We start from the raw sequence: 22,085 nt of genomic DNA, 5'->3' as shown, positions 1-22,085 counted from the left end.
ACAGGTGCGTCAAACCCACATGCATCTCTGCTTATTCAAACATTTCGTTATTATCCTACAACAAAAATTATTGTTCTTTATTATGCAAATGCTTTACTTTAAACACTATTCAGTATTGCACTTATAATTATTTAATTATCATCTCCTTTTAACATTTCTGCCGTTTTACCATCATCATCGACTAAATCTGTTGGAAACTGAAGCTTCTTAATCAGATACTCAATCATTCGGGGACGTTTCTCCAGCGTAAACTTGTGCAGCAGCGTGGCATTACGATGATTTTTAAACCGGTAAAGTAATACACTCTTCGGACTAGCTCCACCATTTATCAGTTGTTCTACAATGGTAAGATGTTCGGCTTCCAGTGCAACTACCAGCGGTGTGCGTCCGAAATTGTCTTCTGCCTCATAGTCAACCTGCGCTGCTAATAGTATTTTCGTAATGCCCGCCAAATTATTTAACGCCGCAACGTGCAAACAGTTCATTCCAAGTAGATTCACCGTATTACGATCGGCACCACGATCGAGCAGGTACTGTGTCATGGTAGCATCGTTCAAAATGACTGCTATCATCAATGGACTTCGCTGCAGAAAATCCTTCGCCAACAAATGCTCTGGCTGACGATTGATTAGCAGCTTCAAAATGTTTCGCTTTCCGTGTAGGGATGCGTGTAACACGTGCTCCGAGCCAACCGTTACGCCGGCAGTAGTTAGCAGGAAGTTGATTTGAGCTTCAGTCTGATCGGATTCGATGGCGATACTTAGCGCAGAGCGTTTATCTCTAGTGACCGCATTCACGTTCATGTTTGGCGTGGATAGTAACAAGGAAAGGATATTCCTTTTCCCGCCATGTACAGCACAATGCCAGGGGCTGGTATTATTTTCATTATGAAATAGTCCATCCGCGCCATGTAGTAGCAGTAGCTGTGCGGCTTCGAAATGTCCGGAGGCACATGCCACCATGAGTGGGGTGAATGAGATATCTTGACTGATGGAATCCACTGCGATCTTTCCCTCAGCAGTCAGTATGTACTCCAGAAATTGAACCCTATTTAAACGTGCCGCTAAATGAAGCAGGTCGCCTTTCTGGAGCTCATACCTGAACTGTTTATGCAGCGTCACGAACAATTCGTAATTGTTCGCTTCGATGGCCGCCCTTAGTGGATTGTTGCGGAATCCGTGCGCCTGTCCAGCTACGATTCGTCCTATATCAACAGGAAATCGCTGCAATAGTTGCTGTCTGTTTTGAATTGCTAACGTTTGTACGATTTTTGGCTCGATCCATGGATCAGCACCGTGATCTAGCAGTAGTTGCACTACCTCATCCGCATGGTATCGGACGGCGATCAGTAATGGAACATCACCGAATTTGTTTTTCGTTTTGAAAAGCATTTTGAAGCGACACAACACAAATTGCAACAGCTCCAAATCCGAACGTAGCACCGTCCAGTGAAGAAGCGTATTTCCGAGATGATCCTCCAGCTCTACAAACCATGTCGCAGGAAACAGCAGTACAAGTTCCCGTATCAGCTCTGAAGAATGACGCATAAAGATGGTAGACATTTCGGTCGTAATGATCGATTTCATCGCTTCTTCATTGATTCGGTACCACAACGATCGTAAAACATCAATTAATCCGTACTTTAGCGCTAAGTTGGTGCAAAACACTTTGGGACTGTGAATCAACTGCCTTATCTTTTGAACTAGATCGTCATTTTTAAAGTACTCTATGAGAATATGAAAAAAATTAGAACTATTGGCTTCAAAGTTCAGCAGCTGTCCAGCAAATTGGGAAGGATTTGCACTCAGTGCAATGGATACAATTTCCTGATCGAGAAAGTTTCGTCCCATAAGCAGCAGATCAACGCTGGAATGCGTTTCTTTTGCGCCGAGGATACGTTGCTGTAGGACGGCTGTTTGAAAGTTTTTAATAATTTGGAAAAACTCAACCAGTTCGTGTGTCCACTCGGTTTGATGCTGAAATATTTCCTGAAATTGCATCTTTTTCATCACTTCTCCGGAATCGATAACCTTGGTCCTTGGTGTCGCTGTTCCCGAGTTGCCATACAATTTAAATCGATTTTCCACCAAATATCGTGCATTTAGCACGACAGCATTTGCGCAGGCAGTTAGTGTATCGTACGCCAGCATATCGTGTGCCAAATAGTTTCTCAGATTGCGCCCCGTAATTACCGGAATGGGCATCGTCGCTAGGTCGGCTGTGTTATCACGAAATAGAGCTAAACTACAAAGTATTTCCGATGCTTCCAGCAGGCAATACTCGAGCGCTAGTTGATCGGTAATGGAAGGTAAGATGCCGTTGGTTTGATCGCAATTGCCCAATATGTGCTTCATGCTGTCGAGCAATCCGTCAAACATATGCTGAAAAGTGTGTTCGTCCTCTTTTCGAAGTTCTTTTAATTTTTCCAGCACGCCACGTACGTTAGATGTCTGTTGCGCTCGGCGATCCTTCACGATCTCCTTCAGCACGCGATATTTGTTATCCAGTACAAACACATTTTCGTAGTAGCTTTTCGCTAGCCGGCGGTTCACAAACTGTACATACTCGTCATCTTCCAGTGGGAGATGAAGTGCTTGGATCGTTTTGACCGTTGCATCGAGTGCCACATCGACGCGATGCTCTGTTCGTTCCAACAGTGTATCCAGTCCACCAAACTGTTCCTTAGATAAGCGTGTCCAGATGGCGCTCCACATGTACCGGCGCGTTTCGTCCGTTTCGGCCATCTGTAGACGGGTCAGCAATTCGCGTGCATACATCAAATCCGTTTTCTGTACCAACTTGTGACGTCTAGCGAGTTGCGTTTTTGAAAGAATGTAGTCGACGGTTTGTTGCACGCGGTTAAGCGTTGCCGTTGGTTGACGAATGTAGCCTTCCAGAAAAAAGAACTCATCGATCGTTTGCCCAAGTGATGCATTTTCTACACGAATAGCATCGATGCGAAGTTTCAGATCCTTTACTATATACATCAAATCGTCCCTCGTTGCTGGATCAATAACAGTACCGGTAGGTTCCGAGCTGCCCAACATGTATTCCACCAGTAACTTTGCCTCCGTGAGCTGCTCCGGAAGGTACGTCTCAATTAAACTGCCCTTAAATTCCGTTCCAATGAAAGCGATATAGCTACGCAGCGCTTCGATCGATCGGAACCCCTTCAGATAGGCTAAATATCGTCGATAGATTAAGAGATTTTGTTGCGTTTGTGTGTACACGAACCAGCGGCGTGCTTCACGAAGATTGATTTCAATCTTCTGAAACACCGCCCCCAGCTGATCACACCGTTCCTCTTCCAGTTCCCATTTGGCGAGCGAATAACCGTGGCTAAAAAATTGCCTCAAATCTTTCGTCCGTTCCGCCAACACTTCCGATGTGATCAGTTGCAGAATTCGATTTAGTTTTGCCGTTATGTTGGGCGATTCGCGTGTACTCTTGATCATCTCTCCAATCACCTGCAGGGTGCGTTTAATCGCACGGATTCGTGTGGGCGAGGGTACGGGCGGTTGCTTGTGCGGTGGATCATTGCAAGGACCTTCTCGCATGCCGTCGATGTATGCTATTAGCTTGCGAAGGGAATAGTGCTGCTTCATGATGAAGTACGTTTCGTGTAACTCCTTGAACGTTCGACTCGATCGCTTTCGATGGTCCCAATCGATCGTTTTTTCGTACAACGATTTTAATGTCTGTTTGGATGGTGGTGGTAGTTCAGCGAAGGAAACCTCCTTCCGCATGTCTTCCAATATGGAGGGATTAAGTGCTTTCACTTGCAGCTGAACGAATGTGCGAATGCGTTTCGGAACACCAGAGAGCTTCGTTTCAGTAGCACGATTTAACAAATGGCGTACGTATAGTACATACTGATCCAGGCTTACCGCCGGCTTCATATCCTTCGTCACGGCATTCCGAGTTATTTTCAGGAACCGAAATATGCGTTCTAAAATGATAATAATAAAAGATTATTGTTACAAACTATCTCGAAAATTAGTCCTACCTTTTGTCGTCTACCTTTGTCGATGGTAAACGCGTACACATCGAAACCATTAATCGGTTTGCCCGTTACCAGCTTTAGAAATACGGCAATACAGAACTGCAACTGCAGCAGTGGCAACTTGCGTAGGTGCGTTTTGAGAAAGAACACATGGGCATAGATATGGCGCAAACGAAGTACCAACCATTCATCAATATCCGTATACGAGTCCGGCTTGTGATCGGTAATGATAAGATCGATGCACTGCACCATATGCGCAATACGATTCGCAATATCCGTACTCTTCGCCGTGGCAGCATTTTCGGTCGAGTGATAAGCATTGGAAGCATTTTGATAGCTACCCTTCACAAGCTCATACTCGACAAAGTGTACCATTTCTTCCGATAGGACTATGTTGCGATGTTTCAGTTCAGCGTACGGTCCGGATAGTTGCAAATGTATCTGCCCATCGGTAATGTTACACGACGATAGTAACTGGTTTAACTGCTCCACATTTCCTTCCAGCATGGCGGCTTGTATCGCATGGTACGTTTTATCCATTTTGAATTTGAATAGCCTAGTGTTGTTTTTATAACGGACACTTACTTCACTCTATCCACCGACCGATGCAGACCTCACTTCAATCAAGACTGCGGTGTTTGTTTGTTGGTTTTCAATAACAGCATGCGTGTTATCTGCTTTCTTCCCACTTGATTATTGCTGCGGGGGGGTTGTATACTGTTGTAGGTGCTATATGTGAGCAGTCTGTAGATAATTGTTGCGTCATACTGTTTTAAGGATTTTACACGATTTTTCTGCAGGTCCATGGTACTGCAATAGAAAGAATATTAATATTCTTTTAGGTGTATAGCGAACCATCTTACCTTTTTTTATCATAATCACGTGCAATGTTTGATATCAAAATCAATCAGCACAGTTAATGTAGAAGCATATTTACACACTGGCTTATCTTGCAATAAACAAACAAATTGTGACTCATCGATGGAACATGTCGTATTATTATGATATGATCACAATGGGTGTTAGTAGGTCTAAAATTAAATTAAATTAAAGTTGATTAAAGTTGAAAGATATATAAAAAAATATATATCAACCCTATTATCACGGGCCGCCTTCCTGGGTAAGTATTGAACTTCAATTCCTTAATATCTTTGGATATGGAAGTCCTACACACTTGAAATTTATAGAATAAAAATTAATTTTAAATATTTTTTTCCCCCGGACATCTATGACCACCTACCCTGGTAGACCATACATTTTGTATGCGAGTTAGCAATTGTTGGAATTGTAAAGCTTGTATTTTCTGATTTACCCGTCGTATTTGCTTGATATTTTCAATAAAGATCGCTTCCAAAGCATGCTTGAATTTATGATGACCAATTGATCACTGATCAGAGTTTATCTTTGAAAATTGTATTGTGAATCTTTGTACTGTTTAACTTATTAATGTTTCTTAAATCAATCGTAAAGGTTTCTTTTATAATGATTTTGTAACATGGTCATGTGAAATTAACATATTACTTCAAATATCTCATATTTACCATCTAATATGAAATATCTGCATAAACTTTTTTTTTAACTTCATGCAAATACAACGAACAGATCAAAAGATACAAGCTTTGTAATACGAAAAATACAAAAACCCCTACAAAATGTATGACCTACCCGGGTAAGGTGGTTATAGAAGTAAGGATGTATTTTGGCCATTGAAACGAAGGTTAAGGAATTTAGTAAACCTTCATTTAACCACCTTTTTACCGCACTCACGTACAATGTGCGATATCAAAATCAATCAGCACAGTTACTATAGAAGGATATTTACATATTGGGTTATATTGCAACTGTGTTATATTGATGACTCACTTAAATCACTATTTTCGGCACAAGGGAAAGAAATTTAAAGATATGAAAAGAATGACTTTCTTGAAGAATCATTTTTCATTTACATAATGAGGAAAGCAAGCTACAGTTTTAATACAAGTAACATAAATGGAAAAAAAAGCTGACATAAACAACTCCTCCGCGATCGCTCAACTCAAACGATCCTTTGGGCCGAAGTCATGTTGCTGTTGATCTTGCTCTTCTCCTGCAGTTGCTTTTCCATCTTGAATGCCAGCGTGTTTGCCTTGCGTTCTATCCTGCGTTCGGCGCGGTACTCTTTGAGCAGCTTTTTGCGCTCACGCTTTTCCTCCGGTGTTTCGTCTTTAGGTCTGATCGAAAGCACGCTTAGTGTGGAGATAACGCTTCCGTCGCAGAGCGATTTTGGGCCGATTGGTTTGTCACTGTAACGAAACATTAATTGTATGATCATCATTATAAGCGGCAATACAAAACCAAGCAAGAAGCATCCTTTACCTTTCACCCTGTTCGAGTTTGGCAATGGATTTCATCGTCAGTTTGCCACCCTCGGCACCGAGCACATTTTCGGGCAGACCCGTTTTCGGATTGATGACAATTTTGCGTGCCTTCCTTGGTTCCTGAATCAGCTTCGGGTGGTTGTAGATGTTACTGTAGGTGGAGAGGATACTTTCACAGTCCCATTTTTTCTGTTCACTATCCTCCACTACCATATCGACTTCCTCGTCGGACTGTTCCTCTTGCAGTTGCGAAAGACTACGATGAAAAAATGAAGTTTCATGGATTATTTACTGCTTTGCAAACTAGTGGTACGAAATCCGGAGTTGATGAGTTAATCAACTCTGATTCTGTCTTATAAAACCGGAGTGTACTTCGGTCAAAAACAGGATTAAAGTCTGGAGTTTACTCCGGAATGAATGGGGAATCACTCCTGAATCGACAGCGGTTTGCTCCAGAGTAAACCGGAATATAATCTGCAATTGATTCCGCAGTGCATTCCGGAGTTAATATTGGATATTGCTCCGGATTGCTCCGGACTACTCCGGAGTAATTACTGCGAATTACTGCAGAGTAAACTCCGGAGGAATTACTACGGATTCATCCAAATTTATCTCCGGACTATTTCGGAGCAAACTCCGCACTACTCCGGAGTAAACTCCAGAATGCATCGGAGTCAGATTAATCCGATTTCGAGAAAAATGAGAATTATTACTTACCGTTCACGAATCCACTGCTTCTCAAACTCGGCATCAAACTTTACCTCCCGATTTCGCTTAAACTCTTCCGCACATCTCAGCAGTACATCATCGTTCGGTTCAACGTACCCTTCGATTTCCTCACAGTCCAGTGGGCCCACCTCCGGATCGTCGTACTGTTCGTAGAACTTTTCGAAACGATCGTCCAGCAACGTTAGCTGCTCGTTGCGTCGGATCACACTGCTAGACATTGAGTATTCTGTAAAGCGCGATTTCGTTTCCTCCCTGCCGAAACCATCCTCAAGCGGTCCTAGCCCATCCCGTTCTTCCCCATCCGAGTAATCATCATCCATATCCTCCGTATCGTATTCACGTTCAGAGCCTTCGCCATCGTAGTCACCATCCTCATCGTCATCACCGTCGCCAGGCTGCATCGCCAGCTCCATAAAGTTATCCTCCAGCGCATTATCAGGATCGCTGAAATCAAAGTCTTCATCCAGTGCGGCGACTACGTCCGGATCCCAATCGGGACGTGGACCACGCGTCACCTCAACCGCTTTCTTCATGATACCATCCTTTTCCTCAAACTCGGAAGCAAACACCGAGCTGGGCAGCTTAATCCGGACAGCCTCTTCATCTTTTGTGTCCGATGTGGTAGGCTGCTGCTTAGTGGTGGATGCTTTCGGGGCAACCGGTTCCCACACCACTTCATTACGATCCGGTTCCCTGAGATGCTGCAGATAATCGTAATCATCGTCGAAAAAGATGCCATATTTTGCTTGTTCTTTTTTGCGTTTGGCCTCATCAATCTAAAAGGAAAAGGGAAAAACGGTTCATTATTATTTGGGAATCCTGAGCGACACACACCATCGAGTGAGATTCCACGAGTGATATGCGTATTGAGTAAGAACTGTAGAGTTCGAGTGAAAATCGTTCCCCTTATGTAGAAGGCCATGCACCATTCGATGTTGAACAACAAACAGCAGAGTCCGTCGCCTAACCCGAGAATCCGGATGACGTCGTTATGAAGGGTTATTCCGCATCAAAACACCCCCCGCCCCCTCCCCCCTCACAGCGCTATCTTCAGCACTTTGGTTTTGAGTTGAGGACCGCGTTCTTCCTCATTGTACGGATTCAAAAAATAGTTGTTAAAAGACTTAAATCCCACTAATGGAGTGAGTAAGAGTGAATCAATTCCTTGCTATTTTTGCTGTTAACAGTTGCTATTCTCATAACTAGATTCCACTTACCTTTCCTTCGACCACTGGACGGGTACTGTTGGCAATCAAATTCGCGTACTTTGCCGGTACTCGTACCGGTACCAGTACGTGCTGTGGTGCCGTTTCATCGACGTACAGGGGATCGTGCTGGCTACGGTTTACCAGCCGGAAAGTGACTGCAGTCTTTTTGTCGATAAACTTTTTCTTACCCTGCAAATGTGATGAACACAGAGTAGGTTATGTAGGGGGTGCGGGATGTAAAACAATGCAAATGCTAGCCGAATCCGGGAACTTACCATCGTTTATGAGGGAATTGTACACTGCACACTACCAGATTAGCGTTTCTGGGTTAAAAACAATGCAAAAAATAAAGTTTTCTATCGCGCAGCAAGAAAACTCGTGCCAGCGTGCGAGGTGTTTTTCGACCAAAGAAAGAAACGTCAAATAGTTTCGCGAAATGTCAAACGCCATACGAAAACAACAAACATAATCCGAAACAAACACACACAAACGCGAGCGAACGAAGCGCTGTTCTTGTGAAATTAAACTTTATGTAAGTTTTGTTGGAAAAAAGATTATCAAAGAACATACTTTACCTTTACGAAATCTTTTCATTTGTAGTGCTGATCATTCAAAATGGGAGGCTGGGCATTGGAAATTGGCAAAATGGCACTTTATATGACCTTCCCTGTGGCAATGTTCCACTGGTTCAATCAGCCGGAGTATTTCGAGAAGTGGGTAACCGATACTAGGCGGCAGCTGTATCCACCGGAAAACCCTCAGCATCGGGCCGAAATTGAAAAGTGCATCCGCAATGTACGGGAGCGCCATGATCAGGAGCTACTGAAAGCGTTGGAAGAGATGGAGAGAACTGAAAAAAAGTAAACGGCGGTGGCGCGGGCCTTCGTACCTTCGCAATGTAAATAATTTGTTTTTCCTGTAGTGTAACATCGCAGATTAGAGACAAATATAAGATGTCTTAAGGCAGGACGCTTGAAATTAATTAATGTGACAGTTTTCAATTGGGAATTGGGAAACAATTCAATCGAAAAGCTATTGTGCGATCGCATTATTTTTCCAGAACGAGCAGAGAACAATTTTAGCCCAGTGAAAAACGTTCGACAATCACTAGGTAGACATAATTAGTGATTGTAATGCTAGTGATGGGAAAAGTTGAAAACGAAACGAGAATATCACATCAATTCAATTCAATATGAATTGATGTAGAAATGTTATAATTATAGTTTACAAGGAGTGATTTTTACAACACGATGTCGTTGACTCCAGAGCTAGAGCGGAACCGCTCTACCAAGTTCGATCATAATTTCGCTTCACTATTGTCAGCCCAGTGAAAAAAGTATAGAATGCTCGTATAGCATGCTCGCGCAAGTTTAAAAACGTGCAACAAATGTCAAAATAACAATATCACGCTTGCTTTGTTTTTATTGCCGGTGCTGGTACCACCGCGGCACTCTTTCCAACAATTTTTCCTACAAATTACTTGCAAAAATGGGTGGAAATTCAAGAAAGTTCAAAAAAGCTGAAAAATCTAAAATTAAGCTCAAGGGAGCTAAACTCCCCAAGGGCGCTAACATTACCAAGACCAACTTTAAGGTACGCAAAATAATCGTACCGGATCAGCTGAAACAACGAAACCTTACCGATGCCACGGTTCTGTCGAGCAGAAACCTCAGCCTGAAGGATTGTCTCGCCAAACTGAAGCTCAACAATGTTTCGTCCAAGATCGAGGGTTTGCGTGGAGTGCGAGAAATCATCACGAAAATGCCTTCGGAGCTGCAAAGGATGCTCAGTTCGGTGGTGAAGGACGTGTCCAGCTTGTCCATCGATATAGAGCACGACGTGCGTAAGGACGCGTACAAAACGCTCGGATGCATACTGGCCGCTTGTGGAGCATCGATAATGGTGCCGTACTACGATGTGCTGTTGTCCTTTTTGCGTTGCAGCATGACACACATTCAGTCGCGCATTCAGGAAGATTCGCTTCTACTGCTGGACGTACTGTTGCTGTACTTGCCCGATTTGATTGTGGCTAATCGGGACAAGATTCTGCCACAGTTTTTGGACATGATTTCAAAACTGCGAACGGAATCTAAACCGGGTCGCACGTTAACGATTAATCTGGACAAACAATCGACCAGTACACGTTGGCGGGTGAAGGTCCTTTCTCGACTGACGGGCATATTGAAGATTTTGATCGATAGTAAAACGTTGAATGATGAACCGATGGAACCGGTCGAAGAATCCGTTCCGTCCCGTCGAACGGAAGAGGCAGATAATCCGTAAGAATGATTCAAATATTGGTCGGTTGTAAAGGCAGCGAATAATGTTCCGTTTGCTTTTTTCAGCTTTGCTTCGAAAGCTTCAGATTATCAGCCGAATAAGCCTGTTCAAATCAATTTCGTCTTCGATGGAGCATCAACCATGTTTATGCCACTACAAAGGCGACATCTGTACACCGTCTGCCCAATGGACGTGCTGTTCCGTAAATCGTCCGGAACGGATAAAGAACTTTCATTGGGCGATCGTGTCGATGACGGTCGAAAGCTAAAAATGTACGTAGAGATGCTGATGCCCGTTTTGTTCGAGTCCTGGCTCGAGGTTCGGCCCGCAGGTACCGGTTCCGATGCAGTTCAGGAGCACGCACTAACACAGGAAGCGGCAGCAACGCTCGAACTGCTAATGGCCATTTTCATCCAGCTCTGGGATTTGACCGTTCTGTACTGCAGTGAAACGAATAACGACGATATGAAACTTTGGTTCCGAGGCGAGTACAGTGCAAAATTTTCTACCCAAATCCTCGCCGGGTTTCCATACTATCAGTCCGGTACGGAGGTGAAAAGTCAAGCGAAACGCTCCAAAACGACTGCATTGCCCGAACAAACGGTAGACGATCATTGCTACAGGCATAATTTCAACATTTGCTACTTCTACTGCTGCCTTCAGGAACAATTTCGCGCAGGCAAGAAGAAATCCCAAGCCTACACAAAGGTAGTGGAGTACGTGAAACGGTGCGTGTTGAATTGGAAGTTCCGTGGGGCCGAAGCTACCAATTTGTTGCTGCAGGTGCTTCGCTACATGCTACTCGACATCGATTGTATGTCGGTAAATCAGGAAACCCGTGCACTGCTTCAAACGTTGCTGGAGGTGTACATAACGGCAAAACTTCCGCAGGACATCCGTAACCGAATTTTGGTTCTGTTTTGCGATATCATCGTACTAAACGATTCACTGTGGCGTCGCTACGGACAAGACTTGTTTACTCTCTGGCTGAAAATGTTGCCCAATCTGCTGTGCAAACCAACGATCGATCAGGCTGTGTTGAAGGCTCTGCTTTGCCTGGCTCAACGGGGCAATGTTCCCTTTCTGGAGGTGTTGGAGACGAACGCGAAGCAGATCGTAGCCAATCTGGGTACGATTCGTGTAACAAATGAAGCAAAACCTGGCGAAGGGTTCACGCTGATATGCAACTTACTATTTTACATTCGCAAACGGGAGCTGATCAAAGAATTGTTTGCCTGTGATGCACAGGGTTTGAAGGAAGAAGCGCAGAGGGAACGCCTTTGTAGCGTCCTAGAACTAAAGTTGGGAATGCTACAATATTAAATACACTGAATAAAAAGTTCAAACAAAAATAATTCAAAGTTGAAATAAGTAAATACAACTGATAAACTTTATCCGAAGAAGTGTTCGGAAAAGGAGTCGAATCGCAGAATCCCAGTCCTTACAAGGATTCGAATCTCAGAATCCGAGTCTGTGTTTCTTCATCCGCATAGTGTTGACCGGGGAAGGGTGAGAGGGCTTTGTGGGTATGGTTTGCGGGTAGTGTTTGGAACGAGAATTCGATATGATTGCTGACCCACTTCCATAACAAATGTTCCGTATATTTTAATGTTTCATTTGTAATATGTTTCTTAGAATACACAAAATCACAAATCTGTCATAGTTAAATTTTATTCATCTCCAATCTATCACCGAATCGAATCAGCATCATCGTTTAAAAACTTTGAAAACGTTTAAAACAGCTCATTACAATGAGAAGCAACTGCTCACTATAGTGAGATGAGATTTGGTTCCTAGGGTATAGCTAGATTTTGTTCGTAGGATCTTTTAACTACAGTGAACAGGTGCTTTTCACTATAGTGAGAAGCAAAATTTTGTCTGAGAACAAAATCTTTACACTAAAGTCTAGGTCTAGGCCTAGGTTTGTTTAGGTTGCTTTTCACTAAAGTGTACTGATAATTCTCATAAAAGTGAGAAGTTATATTTTGTTACTACGGCTCAGTTAGAATCCAATCTGTTTCGAATTTTCCTACGGATTGAATGTTTGAATTTGCGCTTTGAATTAAAAAAAAACGCTTCAAATTATTTTTCATTCCTATTTCGGCAGGAAAGTACTATCTGGCAACACTGCCCAAGTGCGCCAAGCGTTTGTTTACATCATGAAGCGTTTGTTGATTGTTTTGCGCTGTCGTATAGGAAAGCGTGAAGCCATATTCAGTGTGAGGTTTTTTTGTACTGATCTTCCAGCATAGAAAACGTGCATTTGACCGTATGATACAGCGATGAATCTAGAATTGCTTGGTAAGGAGCTGGATGCAAAGAGCAAGTTTTCGGTTTAGCTGCTAATGGTGTTCTCTCCTCCCTAGAATCGTTCGGCCAAAACTACCCGGAAGAATTCGATGGCTCGCTGGATTGCATATCGTTGGCGGTAACGTGCGCTTTCAACAAGTACGGTACCTTGCTGGCCGTAGGTTGCAACGATGGGCGAGTGGTGATTTGGGACTTTTTAACGCGCGGCATCGCAAAGATCATTTCTGCCCACGTGCATCCGGTGTGTAGTTTGTGTTGGTCACGGAACGGGCATAAGCTACTGTCCGCTTCCACCGACAACAACGTATGCATCTGGGACGTGCTGAGCGGCGACTGTGAGCAGAAGTACCGATTTCCATCACCGATACTGAAGGTACAGTTCCATCCGCGAAATGATAACAAATTCCTGGTCTGTCCGATGCGGTATGCCGCGATCTTGGTGGATGTCGGTGGCAAACACGAGTGTCTACCGTTGGATAATGATGTAAGTTTGGGAGAAGGGAGTAGTGCTGAGCGGTACTTAACTTTATGACTATTTGACAGGGTGATTTGAACATTGTCGCCGCGTTTGATCGTCGAGGGGAACACATCTACACAGGCAACGCAAAGGGGAAAATACTCGTTCTGAATGCCAATACGCTCGAAATAGTCGCCAGCTTTAAGATCGTATTGGGCAGCTCGAGTGTGACAGCTGTTAAGAGCATAGAGTTTGCCCGACGAGGAGAGTAAGTGAAAAAGAAGTAGTTAAACACTGCATTCGCTAAAGCTTTCCGTTACCCCACCCTAAGGTCCGAGTGGAATTCCTTCGTTCGTTCTTTTCAATTGTGCTGATTTGTTTGATCTCCCGGTTTTCAAATTGAATCTTTTGTCGCTTCACACCTCATCCTTTTCGATGAAATCTAGCTGGTCAACAATTATTGATGCCTTGCCTCAATATTGCCATTATATTTAACTGTAACTGCACGGCTCTATGCCAAATAGATCTACCACGACCAATTTAACGAGTTTCTCTTTTTTGTATCAAGAGCACTTGACCTAGGTCACCAAGTTGACAACGGATACATCAACTTTAAATCGGCTTTATATTTAATAGAGAATATAACATTTTTTCTTGTAATTTGTTTGCAGGGCATTTTTGGTGAATACTTCCGATCGTGTCATACGAGTGTACGATTCCAAGGAGGTGGTTACGTGCGGGAAGGATGGCGAACCCGAACCGATACAGAAGTTACAGGATCTGGTTAACAAGTCAGTACGATTTGGAGGTTTTTTTCCCGTTTGCGAGACTAACTCATCATTTCTATTCCCTCTAATACAGGACAACATGGAAAAAGTGTTGCTTTTCGGGCGATGGTGAATATATTTGTGCCGGCAGTGCTCGCCAGCACGCACTCTACGTGTGGGAGAAATCGATCGGTAATCTGGTAAAAATTCTGCACGGAACCAAGGGTGAGCTGTTGCTGGACGTTGTGTGGCATCCGGTTCGACCGATCATTGCCAGTATCAGCTCGGGGCTAGTGTCGATCTGGGCACAGAATCAGGTCGAAAATTGGTCCGCATTTGCGCCCGATTTTAAAGAGCTGGACGAAAACGTTGAGTATGAGGAGCGGGAATCCGAGTTTGACATCACGGATGAGGACAAATCGGTCGATCTGGCGGCGGAATCGAAACAAGACGAAGAAGTGGAGGTGGACGTAGTGTCCGCCGAACCGATTGCCGCATTCTGCAGCTCCGATGAAGAGTATGAGGATGAGCACGCGTTACAATTTCTACCGATGGCACCGGAAGTGGAAGATCCCGAAGATGGGTGGGGTTCGCAGGATAACGATACGCTTGGTGGTGGGTTTGGTGCTTCAGTTGGTGGACTAGGCGGTGGCGGCGTGGGTGGTGGTGGTCCGGATTCAATGAAAGAAAACGACCCGATGGTGAAAAAGCGCAAAATGAGCCAATACGAGATCGCGCTCGATAATGCACCGATCGATGATGTGCATCCACTGTTGCAGAACAAAACGAACAAAGACAAACAGTCGACTACGAGCAAGAAAGCAGCCGGCCGTCCGCGAAAATGAACGTCATTTCTTTCCGTTTCCGCAACACGAAATTGGATAGGTGTAAAAGAGCAAACACAAAAACAGTCTTATAAAACAAAAAAAAAGAAACCAAACACACGTGTGCAAGTCGTTTGAAGCATTATTCACAGTTCATTTATCAATTCTTTGTTTAGCGCTTCTTTTTTCCACCCCACTATTAATAATAACGTACATGAGAATGCCAGAAAACAACAAAACAACACCGTTAAAAAAACTCGAGCCGTGTTACTATGGCGACGATGACGACTACTACGACGACAACGGCGGGATAGTTTCGACACTATACTGGCATAGGTTGCTTTGAATACAAAAAGACTCTCTCGCCTTCTACAGGTGTGTGTTTTGTGGTGAGATAAGGTGGTTTCCTAAGAATAAAATATCACTTCTCACTATAGTGAGAAGCATCTGCTCATTATAGTGAGAATTGAGATTTTGTTCCTAGGGGATAGTTTCAACAAATCGAATCATCGACAGATAGCATGTATGTGTGTGAGTGTGTGTGTGTTAACGCTACTATTGCTCTTATGATGGTGTTACTATTATCGTTGCACACAGACCTTTCCAGTACAAATGCCCATCCGATTATAGTTCCACAAATCAGTAGGTGCTCATCTCCTGACGGGCAAACTCTCGCACGTTATTGTTAAGTAGTGTCATCATGAACCGTCTTCGCTGGTCGCGTTCACCCTCGCAATACGCATAAATACTGTTGCTAAACTCTGGCTTGGCCGGCAGCTGACTGCGAATCATTATTCGACCAAATAGGCCCGCTAGAAAAATCAAAACAGAAAGAAAACAAACGTTGCATTACGTATATTCTCCGTTGTGAGATTAAATATCTTCGAGCTCAATTTCTTACCGATCGGTTCGATCCGGATCGATTTGTTAGCGTTCCAGAGATCCTGCAAAAAGAGACAAATGTACAGAAAAAGAAGCCGATTGACGGACTTAAGCTTCGCGCGCAGTAGCTCCTTGCACCGCTCGAAATTATCCGCCGCTATAATGCACTCCCGTTCGCTGATGGTCACTACCGGCTCTGGAAGGGCTTCCAGCATCATTAAAAGTGCTTCTGCTGTCGAATGTGGTGTACCGGCTGCGATCATAAATCTTAGTTAAGGAAAAGATTTTTTTTTCAACTGAAAGAAAAACCTTCAAAAACATCATAAAAGGATACGAAAATCATCGGTCGACCAGCTGTCCAGCCAGTCGCGAATTTCGAGCAGATTAGCCGCATCCGACTGTCCAATCTTTCGGTCTAGGGTGAACAACTGTGGCGTCTGCAGGCCCATCTTGCGCAGATTGTCCACCAGGCGCCAGATTTCGCGCGGAAAACGAAGATTGCTACCACCGACATCGTCCCCGACCAGATCGATCAGCTTCTCCTCGTGATCCAACGATACCAGCTCGTGGATTGCGTACATCGAGACGGGTTTGTTCAGCTTCATTAGCGTATCGAGCGACACTCCGAAACAGCTCGGCCTATACTCGCCAAAAATGGTAATAAATATGTCCCGACCATTCTCCACGTGCAGCACCAGAATGTCGAGCGGCACTTTAATGCCGGCCTGGGCGTCCTTAAGCTTTCGCAGCATCCGGGAAGCGGCCGGCCCATCGACCAGTATGTCGATGCGTATGCTTAAGCTGCTCCCGGTCAGCAGTTCCCCTTTGCTGTGGCTGATGCGAATGAACTCTTCGCACACCTGACTGTTCCGGTCGTCCTTGCAGGCAAACCGGAAACGTACCGGCAGATGGCAATTGTTCGCTACCAACAGCTCGCGCGAGTACTTTTCATTGAAGCGTATCAAACCAAAGTCGAGATCGGTCTGCTCCACCGTAATCTGTGGTTGATTGTCGTTTTCGTACTTGTCGACCGTTTTCAGTACCTCTTCGCTTATTTTTTTCAACATCGCTTGATCCTTCGCTTGCGCCTAGAAGTAAGAACGGCGAGAATGTATGTTAGCAGAGACATTGAAGAAAAGTTGGGACTTTAGTTCACACTTACATCGACCTTAAAATCTGCATAAACCGGCTTGTGGTCGCTTTTTCGCAGCTGCATCACGCTTTGGTACCCCAGCAGCTCTATCCGCTGACCTTTCCACAGAATCCGATCGCACCAAGCGGGTGTGCGACTTTTCTCACTACTGTCCCACTCGTCCGTGCCGGGATTGTATTTGTAGGTGGGTGGAAATAGTATCTTGCCCTCCTTGTAGTCGCGAAAGATGCGGTTCCGGCGCTTCTCCACGTACAGTTGATCGTGCTGGTAAAGCTGATTGTAGTCGCGATCCTTCCGGTTTACGTACTCCTGAGACACTTCCGGACCGTCGAGCCGGTAGTTTAAGTCACCGATCCAAAATATGTGACTAGAATGGGAAGAAAAAATATAAGATCAGTTTGAATCGATAAAATGAAACATACACAAGCATTAAAGGGGTAGCAGAACACTTTGCCGTTAGCTTTCAAACGTTGCATGCCGTTGCATTTTTAACCCTGCTCGACGCAACCGGGCTACTTAGGCATATAACTTTTGTATACGTAATCCAATCGTGGTACTATTTTCTAATGAAAATTAAAATAACTTTTCTTCTTGCTATTTATATGCGACACCACTACTCTTAGTCGTTTTTAAGATATGAATGTTGAAAATTAATTATTTAAGTGCTTTGGACAATTTTTGAACGATCATATCACAAGTTTAATGTGCAATTTAAAAAAGGTCAGTTAGGTAAAGTTAACTAGTTAACATTGTTTTCCTACTCGTAGTAAAATCCTGAAAAATAATCCGATTATATCCGTGCTTTACAGTTCAATCAACTGTTAGAGGCTTTTTGATAAAGCTCTTAAAATTGCCTAATGTTCTTTTTGCTTTTTGTCTGAAAAAAAAAAAAAACTATAAACTAGGAAGGCCCATAGCGTGGAAATTGCATAGAATTGAGAAGGGATATTTAATTAAATAGAAATAAGAAGAATTGATTTAACCATAATATGGCAGTAATATTGGATTACGTATAAAAATGTTATAAGCCCGCGCAGCCCGGTTTCTTGAAATATGAAGTTTTTCTGGTTGTTCCGGACAGGGTTAGCGCAATTATCTCGTGATCGTATTGTTAAAGTGTTCGAGTACATTATAACTCAAAAATACGCATGGCGTATGATACAAAAATCGAGCAATGAGGGAAAATATTATTGACAATACGACAACGTGCCGTCATACTTAAGAATAAAAAATAAGAAAAAATAAGAAATTTTGTATGATTTGCTAGTCGGTACCGAAGGCGTAGAGGCGTTAGTTGCCAAATGGAAGCCAAAAACAGCGGGATCGAAGTATTTTGTATGTTTCGAACAAAAAAAGTTTAGAAATCTCCTTATTTTTAGGTTACCTAAAGCTGTACCTATCCCTTACAGACATGTTGAAGTCATTAATCCAATCAATGACTCAACAAACAATATTTCCCTATCACATTCGGGGTTGACGATTTACTGTATCGGAATACGTCTAATAATGCTATACTTCCGATAAGAAAACGTGGCGTCTTTCTTGTGACTGTTATCTATGTTTTTTCGATAGGCATGTTGATTGATAAGCAAAAAAAGAGGGAGGGGTGGGCCCCGTATCCCCAAATAAACCTCTTATACTTACTGATGTTCGTCGATCGAACGCAATTGAAACCCATTTTCGAATGACATACGCCGTATAATATCGTCATGATCGTCATTCCTTCGCTCCACTTCTTGCGTGTGAGCGGCCAGGTGAGTGTTAACGAAGCAAAACAGGGCTTCGTTCAACTTAAAGCTCACCCCAACGCCACCTTTATTGCCCTGTAAGAGGAAAAAAAAAACAGAGCAAAAATTAATCGATAATGTTATTTTTGACTGATTCAGCATCGATTTGTTCGCAAAGGGTGGTAGTCTTCTCTGCTTACCCATTTCAGCGTCCCAGTACCGACGGCAGATGTGAGACAATCGGTTATCTTCGGATAGATCGTACTTTTAACAGCAACGGTTAGCATCATGCCCACCAACCGTACCGAGGCGAGCTCGGTATAGATCGCTCCCTTGTGAAGACCGCTCATAACTTTATCACTATAAGAACAGACCAGATCGTAAGGAAATGTATATAAAAAGCCTTGTTTCTACTCAAAGACATCTCCGACATCGAAGACTTACACCCAGGTCCGATCGATTTTGGTTTCATTCATCAGAATCTTCTCCGGTGTCCATTCGATCTCCTGAAACCCGACCGCATAGATGTCGGGCGGACTGTCCGTGGTGGCGAGCCATTCCGGTAGTTCAATTGCTTCGGACGTTTGTCCGTTCACGTTCCAGGTCGCGGTGTACACGTGGTAAGGTTCGTACACCGTGTACTCATGCCGCCGTCGTTCGAGCTCTTCGCGGAACTTTGCGTCACGCGTTTTGGGCGCTTGGCTACCATCCGCTACACTGCGATCGATCGCCAACAGACCGGCCCGTTCGTCCGCCGGTTTGTAGTACTGCAGCCAGTCGAATGCGGCCGGCGAATGTATCGGAACGGCACGGAACGAAGCTTTAAGATTTTTCACGCTGATCAAAAAATGTTCCTTTGCCACGTTGGTTTCCTCGGACGCGTGGTAGTAGAAGGTGGTTTGTTGATTCTCCGAATACACGGTGAACTGGTGACTGGATACGGCACCAAAACTGGAATCTAAACATTCGGGTGTGCAAGAAAAAGCATTATTAAGCAAACAAATCAGGCAAATAGGCTCCTAGCGTGCTTATTTCTATGCTCACCTGTGTTGACGAAAAATGATTCATTTATTGGGAAAACGGCCACAATCGTCAGGTCGGATATGCTTTCTGGAGGTTCGCGGGAAACGGAAAATGCAAACAAGGCAGCCGTTTCACTAGAGCTGACCGTCACGAGCAGCCGGTTTTGGAAGTTGTTGCCGACGATTTGGTACGCTGCAAGTATCTATCGAGTGGCGCGAGTCGTTGTGTGGATCTACTGGTTAAGGAAAATAAACTAACCCACACCCAAATATGCTTATGCTACCAACTTCTTTTCTAAGAGAGGGAGGTCATTTCCAAGCACACACGAACTCCCTATGTTTATACATGTGTCGTGCGTCATCAAATTGAGAATAAATTTCTGTTATCTAAATCCAGTGTTTCAAGAGAATCCAGAGCAACCAATACGTTTGGAGAGCTCAGTTTCAAGTGAAATACGCGATTCCATCCTGTCTGCGGTTGCTAAGATTGCCCACAGAGAGAGGAAAAAAAACACAAATAGCAATGTTCTACCGTCCACTTGCTTTCCATTCGCAAGTAAACCCGTTTCTCCTACCTCACGTACCATTCTTATCGTTGTGCAAAACGTAAACAAACCATCAACGCGAATTGCATTCGGTGCGGGCAGCGAAAAGTGAAAACGCAATCTTTCGTCACGACCTCTTGTAAGAAGTGTTTGTTTTTTTTTCTTTTTCGTTAATGAGCTGAACGCGTTGCCTTACCAAACAGAGCATGCGTTTGTACTTTAAAGCTGATTTCGGTTTCTTATCGTGTTTAAATTGTAATAAAAAAAACCACAGACCTTAGACCAACCTGTTCCTTCCCTTTTCGGTGAATTTCCCAGTTTGAAAAGGATACGGCCAGTACGGATTCGCCTTCACGGAACTTTTGTGTCACCGTTCGGATAATAATCGAATCATGGTTGGAACTGTTCATTTTCACATTCGTAAAAGCGCAAAAACCTCACACCACAAAACGTTAATCTCGCTAGTGCAGAATGGTTGTTCTTTACACCTTTCCTTAACAATTTCTCACTATTTTACGCTTTACTTCTTCTAAACTATCACTTTAACACGCGTATAATGCAGCACTTATTGTGGGTGTGGATAGAGTTTTGTTTTGTAAAAATGCAACAATTTTAGGGCAAGCGTTTTGTGTGACGATAGTTTTCTGGGTTGATTCTACGGCTTCGTATTTTGTTGGAGTTGTGTGTGATTTTTTTTTAATTTTGCACAACTTTGACATTAAATCGATGGTCGCCAATTCAACGTACATAGCTCCGGGTCCGATTCTTACATACTTGTCAATCATGTCGTTCAATGAAAATAAACATTGTGGATTTTTATTTAATCTAAAACCAGGTCCTATTTTGTTACAAAGGATTTAAAATGCATTTAAAATGTACTTTTTTATGGATCCAAATAAAATCATATTTCGTACACCCAATGTCATCCTTGTGTCCTTGTGTGCGTTGGCATCCCGCGTACTATTGTTGTTTACAAACAAACAGTTTTTCCTGAACGTGAACTTTCGTGTTGCGTTTTGTGCTTTTTGCTGGCCAGAAGAAAATGTTCAAATATAGCCTTTTCCGCATGTACGGTACGTCCGCAAAGCGTGCAAACACAAAGCTATCAAAAGCGGCTGTTATCAAACGTTTAAACTATGAAAATAAAGCTCTATTCGGTGCGGTCGTGAAGCCGGTAAAAACGCAAAAGAAATCCACATCAACCTGTGATAATGAAACGCAACCAATAAATGCACCGGCTGTTGAAACAGAGCTCCGATCCGAGATTTTCTGGCAAATGCGCAATATTTCACGACCGAAAACCACCACCAATGAATTGATGGATAGTATGTACACAGCAGCGGAGCATTCGGTGATTCCATTCACAGAAAAAGAACTGAAACACATCACCAAGTTCCCGATTGTTCCGAGTGCGAAAGGTATCATCGAAAAGGGTTGGATACTGCATGAACAACACGAAAGTGAAAAGTACCGATCGCCATCGGTCAATCGGATATTGTCGGCAACTATGTCGGATGCATCAAGGCAGGCGCTACTGCGCTGGAAGAGCACCAAAATCGCCGAACTGGGTGAAGAAGGTTTTGCACAGCTGCAAAAGGACATATTTGCCCGTGGAAGTACATTGCACACAACGCTAGAAACGTGGCTATCGGGAACCGATCCTTCACAGGAAATGATTCAAAAGACCGGTGTGCTGTGGAAAAGTATTCATGGAGCACTTAAGCATGTGGAACGACCGGCAAGGATTATTGAACAGAAGCTGTACCATCCCTACCTGCACTATAACGGTGTAGTAGACTGCATTACCTCGACTAAGTACGC

General features: G+C 43.7%; 7 protein-coding genes across 8 annotated transcripts in view; 4 read left to right on the top strand and 3 right to left on the bottom strand.

Moving 5' to 3' along the window:
- Nucleotides 1–8,891, bottom strand: part of LOC126567431 (protein LTV1 homolog) — a 255,962-nt gene extending 247,071 nt beyond the window's left edge. Inside the window, exons 1-5 of the mRNA XM_050223653.1 lie at nt 8,868–8,891; nt 8,307–8,486; nt 7,078–7,865; nt 6,359–6,616; nt 6,039–6,285 (exon numbers count right to left, since the gene is read on the bottom strand). Of these exons, the coding sequence (XP_050079610.1) occupies nt 6,039–6,285; nt 6,359–6,616; nt 7,078–7,865; nt 8,307–8,486; nt 8,868–8,891 (1,497 nt within the window). The remainder of the gene's footprint in view (nt 1–6,038; nt 6,286–6,358; nt 6,617–7,077; nt 7,866–8,306; nt 8,487–8,867) is intronic.
- Nucleotides 1–22,085, top strand: part of LOC126556186 (mitochondrial genome maintenance exonuclease 1-like) — a 306,337-nt gene that overhangs the window by 283,832 nt on the left and 420 nt on the right. For both annotated transcript variants that reach the window (XM_050211410.1, XM_050211409.1), the window contains exon 2: nt 21,301–22,079. In XM_050211410.1, coding sequence (XP_050067367.1) covers nt 21,307–22,079 — 773 coding nt within the window. In that variant the 5' untranslated portion in view covers nt 21,301–21,306. The remainder of the gene's footprint in view (nt 1–21,300; nt 22,080–22,085) is intronic.
- LOC126567432 (uncharacterized) lies at nt 132–4,543 on the bottom strand. The gene is made up of 2 exons (XM_050223654.1): nt 4,021–4,543; nt 132–3,949 (listed from the first exon to the last, which is right to left on the bottom strand). The coding sequence occupies exons 1-2, from the start codon at nt 4,541–4,543 to the stop codon at nt 132–134; spliced, it is 4,341 nt and encodes a 1,446-aa protein (XP_050079611.1).
- On the top strand, nt 8,896–9,169 carry LOC126556467 (protein PET100 homolog, mitochondrial). The gene has a single exon (XM_050211731.1). The coding sequence runs from the start codon at nt 8,913–8,915 to the stop codon at nt 9,159–9,161; it is 249 nt and encodes an 82-aa protein (XP_050067688.1). The 5' UTR covers nt 8,896–8,912; the 3' UTR covers nt 9,162–9,169.
- On the top strand, nt 9,766–11,900 carry LOC126556503 (testis-expressed protein 10 homolog). Its single transcript, XM_050211766.1, has 2 exons — nt 9,766–10,576; nt 10,643–11,900. The coding sequence occupies exons 1-2, from the start codon at nt 9,786–9,788 to the stop codon at nt 11,898–11,900; spliced, it is 2,049 nt and encodes a 682-aa protein (XP_050067723.1). The 5' UTR covers nt 9,766–9,785.
- Nucleotides 12,830–14,956, top strand: LOC126556079 (retinoblastoma-binding protein 5 homolog). Its single transcript, XM_050211276.1, has 5 exons — nt 12,830–12,878; nt 12,944–13,371; nt 13,431–13,612; nt 14,016–14,135; nt 14,206–14,956. Exons 1-5 carry the CDS (start codon nt 12,860–12,862, stop codon nt 14,954–14,956), a joined length of 1,500 nt encoding a protein of 499 aa, XP_050067233.1. The 5' UTR covers nt 12,830–12,859.
- LOC126568821 (inositol polyphosphate 5-phosphatase OCRL) lies at nt 15,574–20,741 on the bottom strand. The gene is made up of 9 exons (XM_050225471.1): nt 20,597–20,741; nt 19,742–19,922; nt 19,142–19,655; nt 18,898–19,057; nt 18,615–18,793; nt 16,980–17,337; nt 16,152–16,905; nt 15,837–16,070; nt 15,574–15,747 (listed from the first exon to the last, which is right to left on the bottom strand). The coding sequence occupies exons 1-9, from the start codon at nt 20,672–20,674 to the stop codon at nt 15,575–15,577; spliced, it is 2,631 nt and encodes an 876-aa protein (XP_050081428.1). The 5' UTR covers nt 20,675–20,741; the 3' UTR covers nt 15,574.

This window comes from Anopheles maculipalpis, chromosome 2RL (assembly GCF_943734695.1).
Source record: "Anopheles maculipalpis chromosome 2RL, idAnoMacuDA_375_x, whole genome shotgun sequence".
In the NCBI taxonomy this organism is placed as follows: domain Eukaryota; kingdom Metazoa; phylum Arthropoda; class Insecta; order Diptera; family Culicidae; genus Anopheles; species Anopheles maculipalpis.
Note: the sequence above shows the minus strand (reverse complement) of the source record. Positions and strands in the feature narration are given on the sequence as shown.

Coding starts and splice junctions, on each gene's coding strand:
- LOC126567432 (XM_050223654.1), bottom strand. CDS start 4,543: ATGGATAAAACGTACCATGCGATACAAGCCGCCATGCTGGAAGGAAAT. Junction 3,950..4,020: donor CGCGTTTACCATCGACAAAG/GTAGACGACAAA, acceptor TTATCATTTTAG/AACGCATATTTCGGTTCCTG.
- LOC126556467 (XM_050211731.1), top strand. CDS start 8,913: ATGGGAGGCTGGGCATTGGAAATTGGCAAAATGGCACTTTATATGACC.
- LOC126556503 (XM_050211766.1), top strand. CDS start 9,786: ATGGGTGGAAATTCAAGAAAGTTCAAAAAAGCTGAAAAATCTAAAATT. Junction 10,577..10,642: donor ACGGAAGAGGCAGATAATCC/GTAAGAATGATT, acceptor TGCTTTTTTCAG/CTTTGCTTCGAAAGCTTCAG.
- LOC126556079 (XM_050211276.1), top strand. Junction 13,372..13,430: donor GTCTACCGTTGGATAATGAT/GTAAGTTTGGGA, acceptor ACTATTTGACAG/GGTGATTTGAACATTGTCGC. Junction 13,613..14,015: donor GAGTTTGCCCGACGAGGAGA/GTAAGTGAAAAA, acceptor ATTTGTTTGCAG/GGCATTTTTGGTGAATACTT.
- LOC126568821 (XM_050225471.1), bottom strand. CDS start 20,674: ATGAACAGTTCCAACCATGATTCGATTATTATCCGAACGGTGACACAA. Junction 19,923..20,596: donor AAGGCGAATCCGTACTGGCC/GTATCCTTTTCA, acceptor GCCACTCGATAG/ATACTTGCAGCGTACCAAAT. Junction 16,906..16,979: donor ATGCAGATTTTAAGGTCGAT/GTAAGTGTGAAC, acceptor TCTTACTTCTAG/GCGCAAGCGAAGGATCAAGC.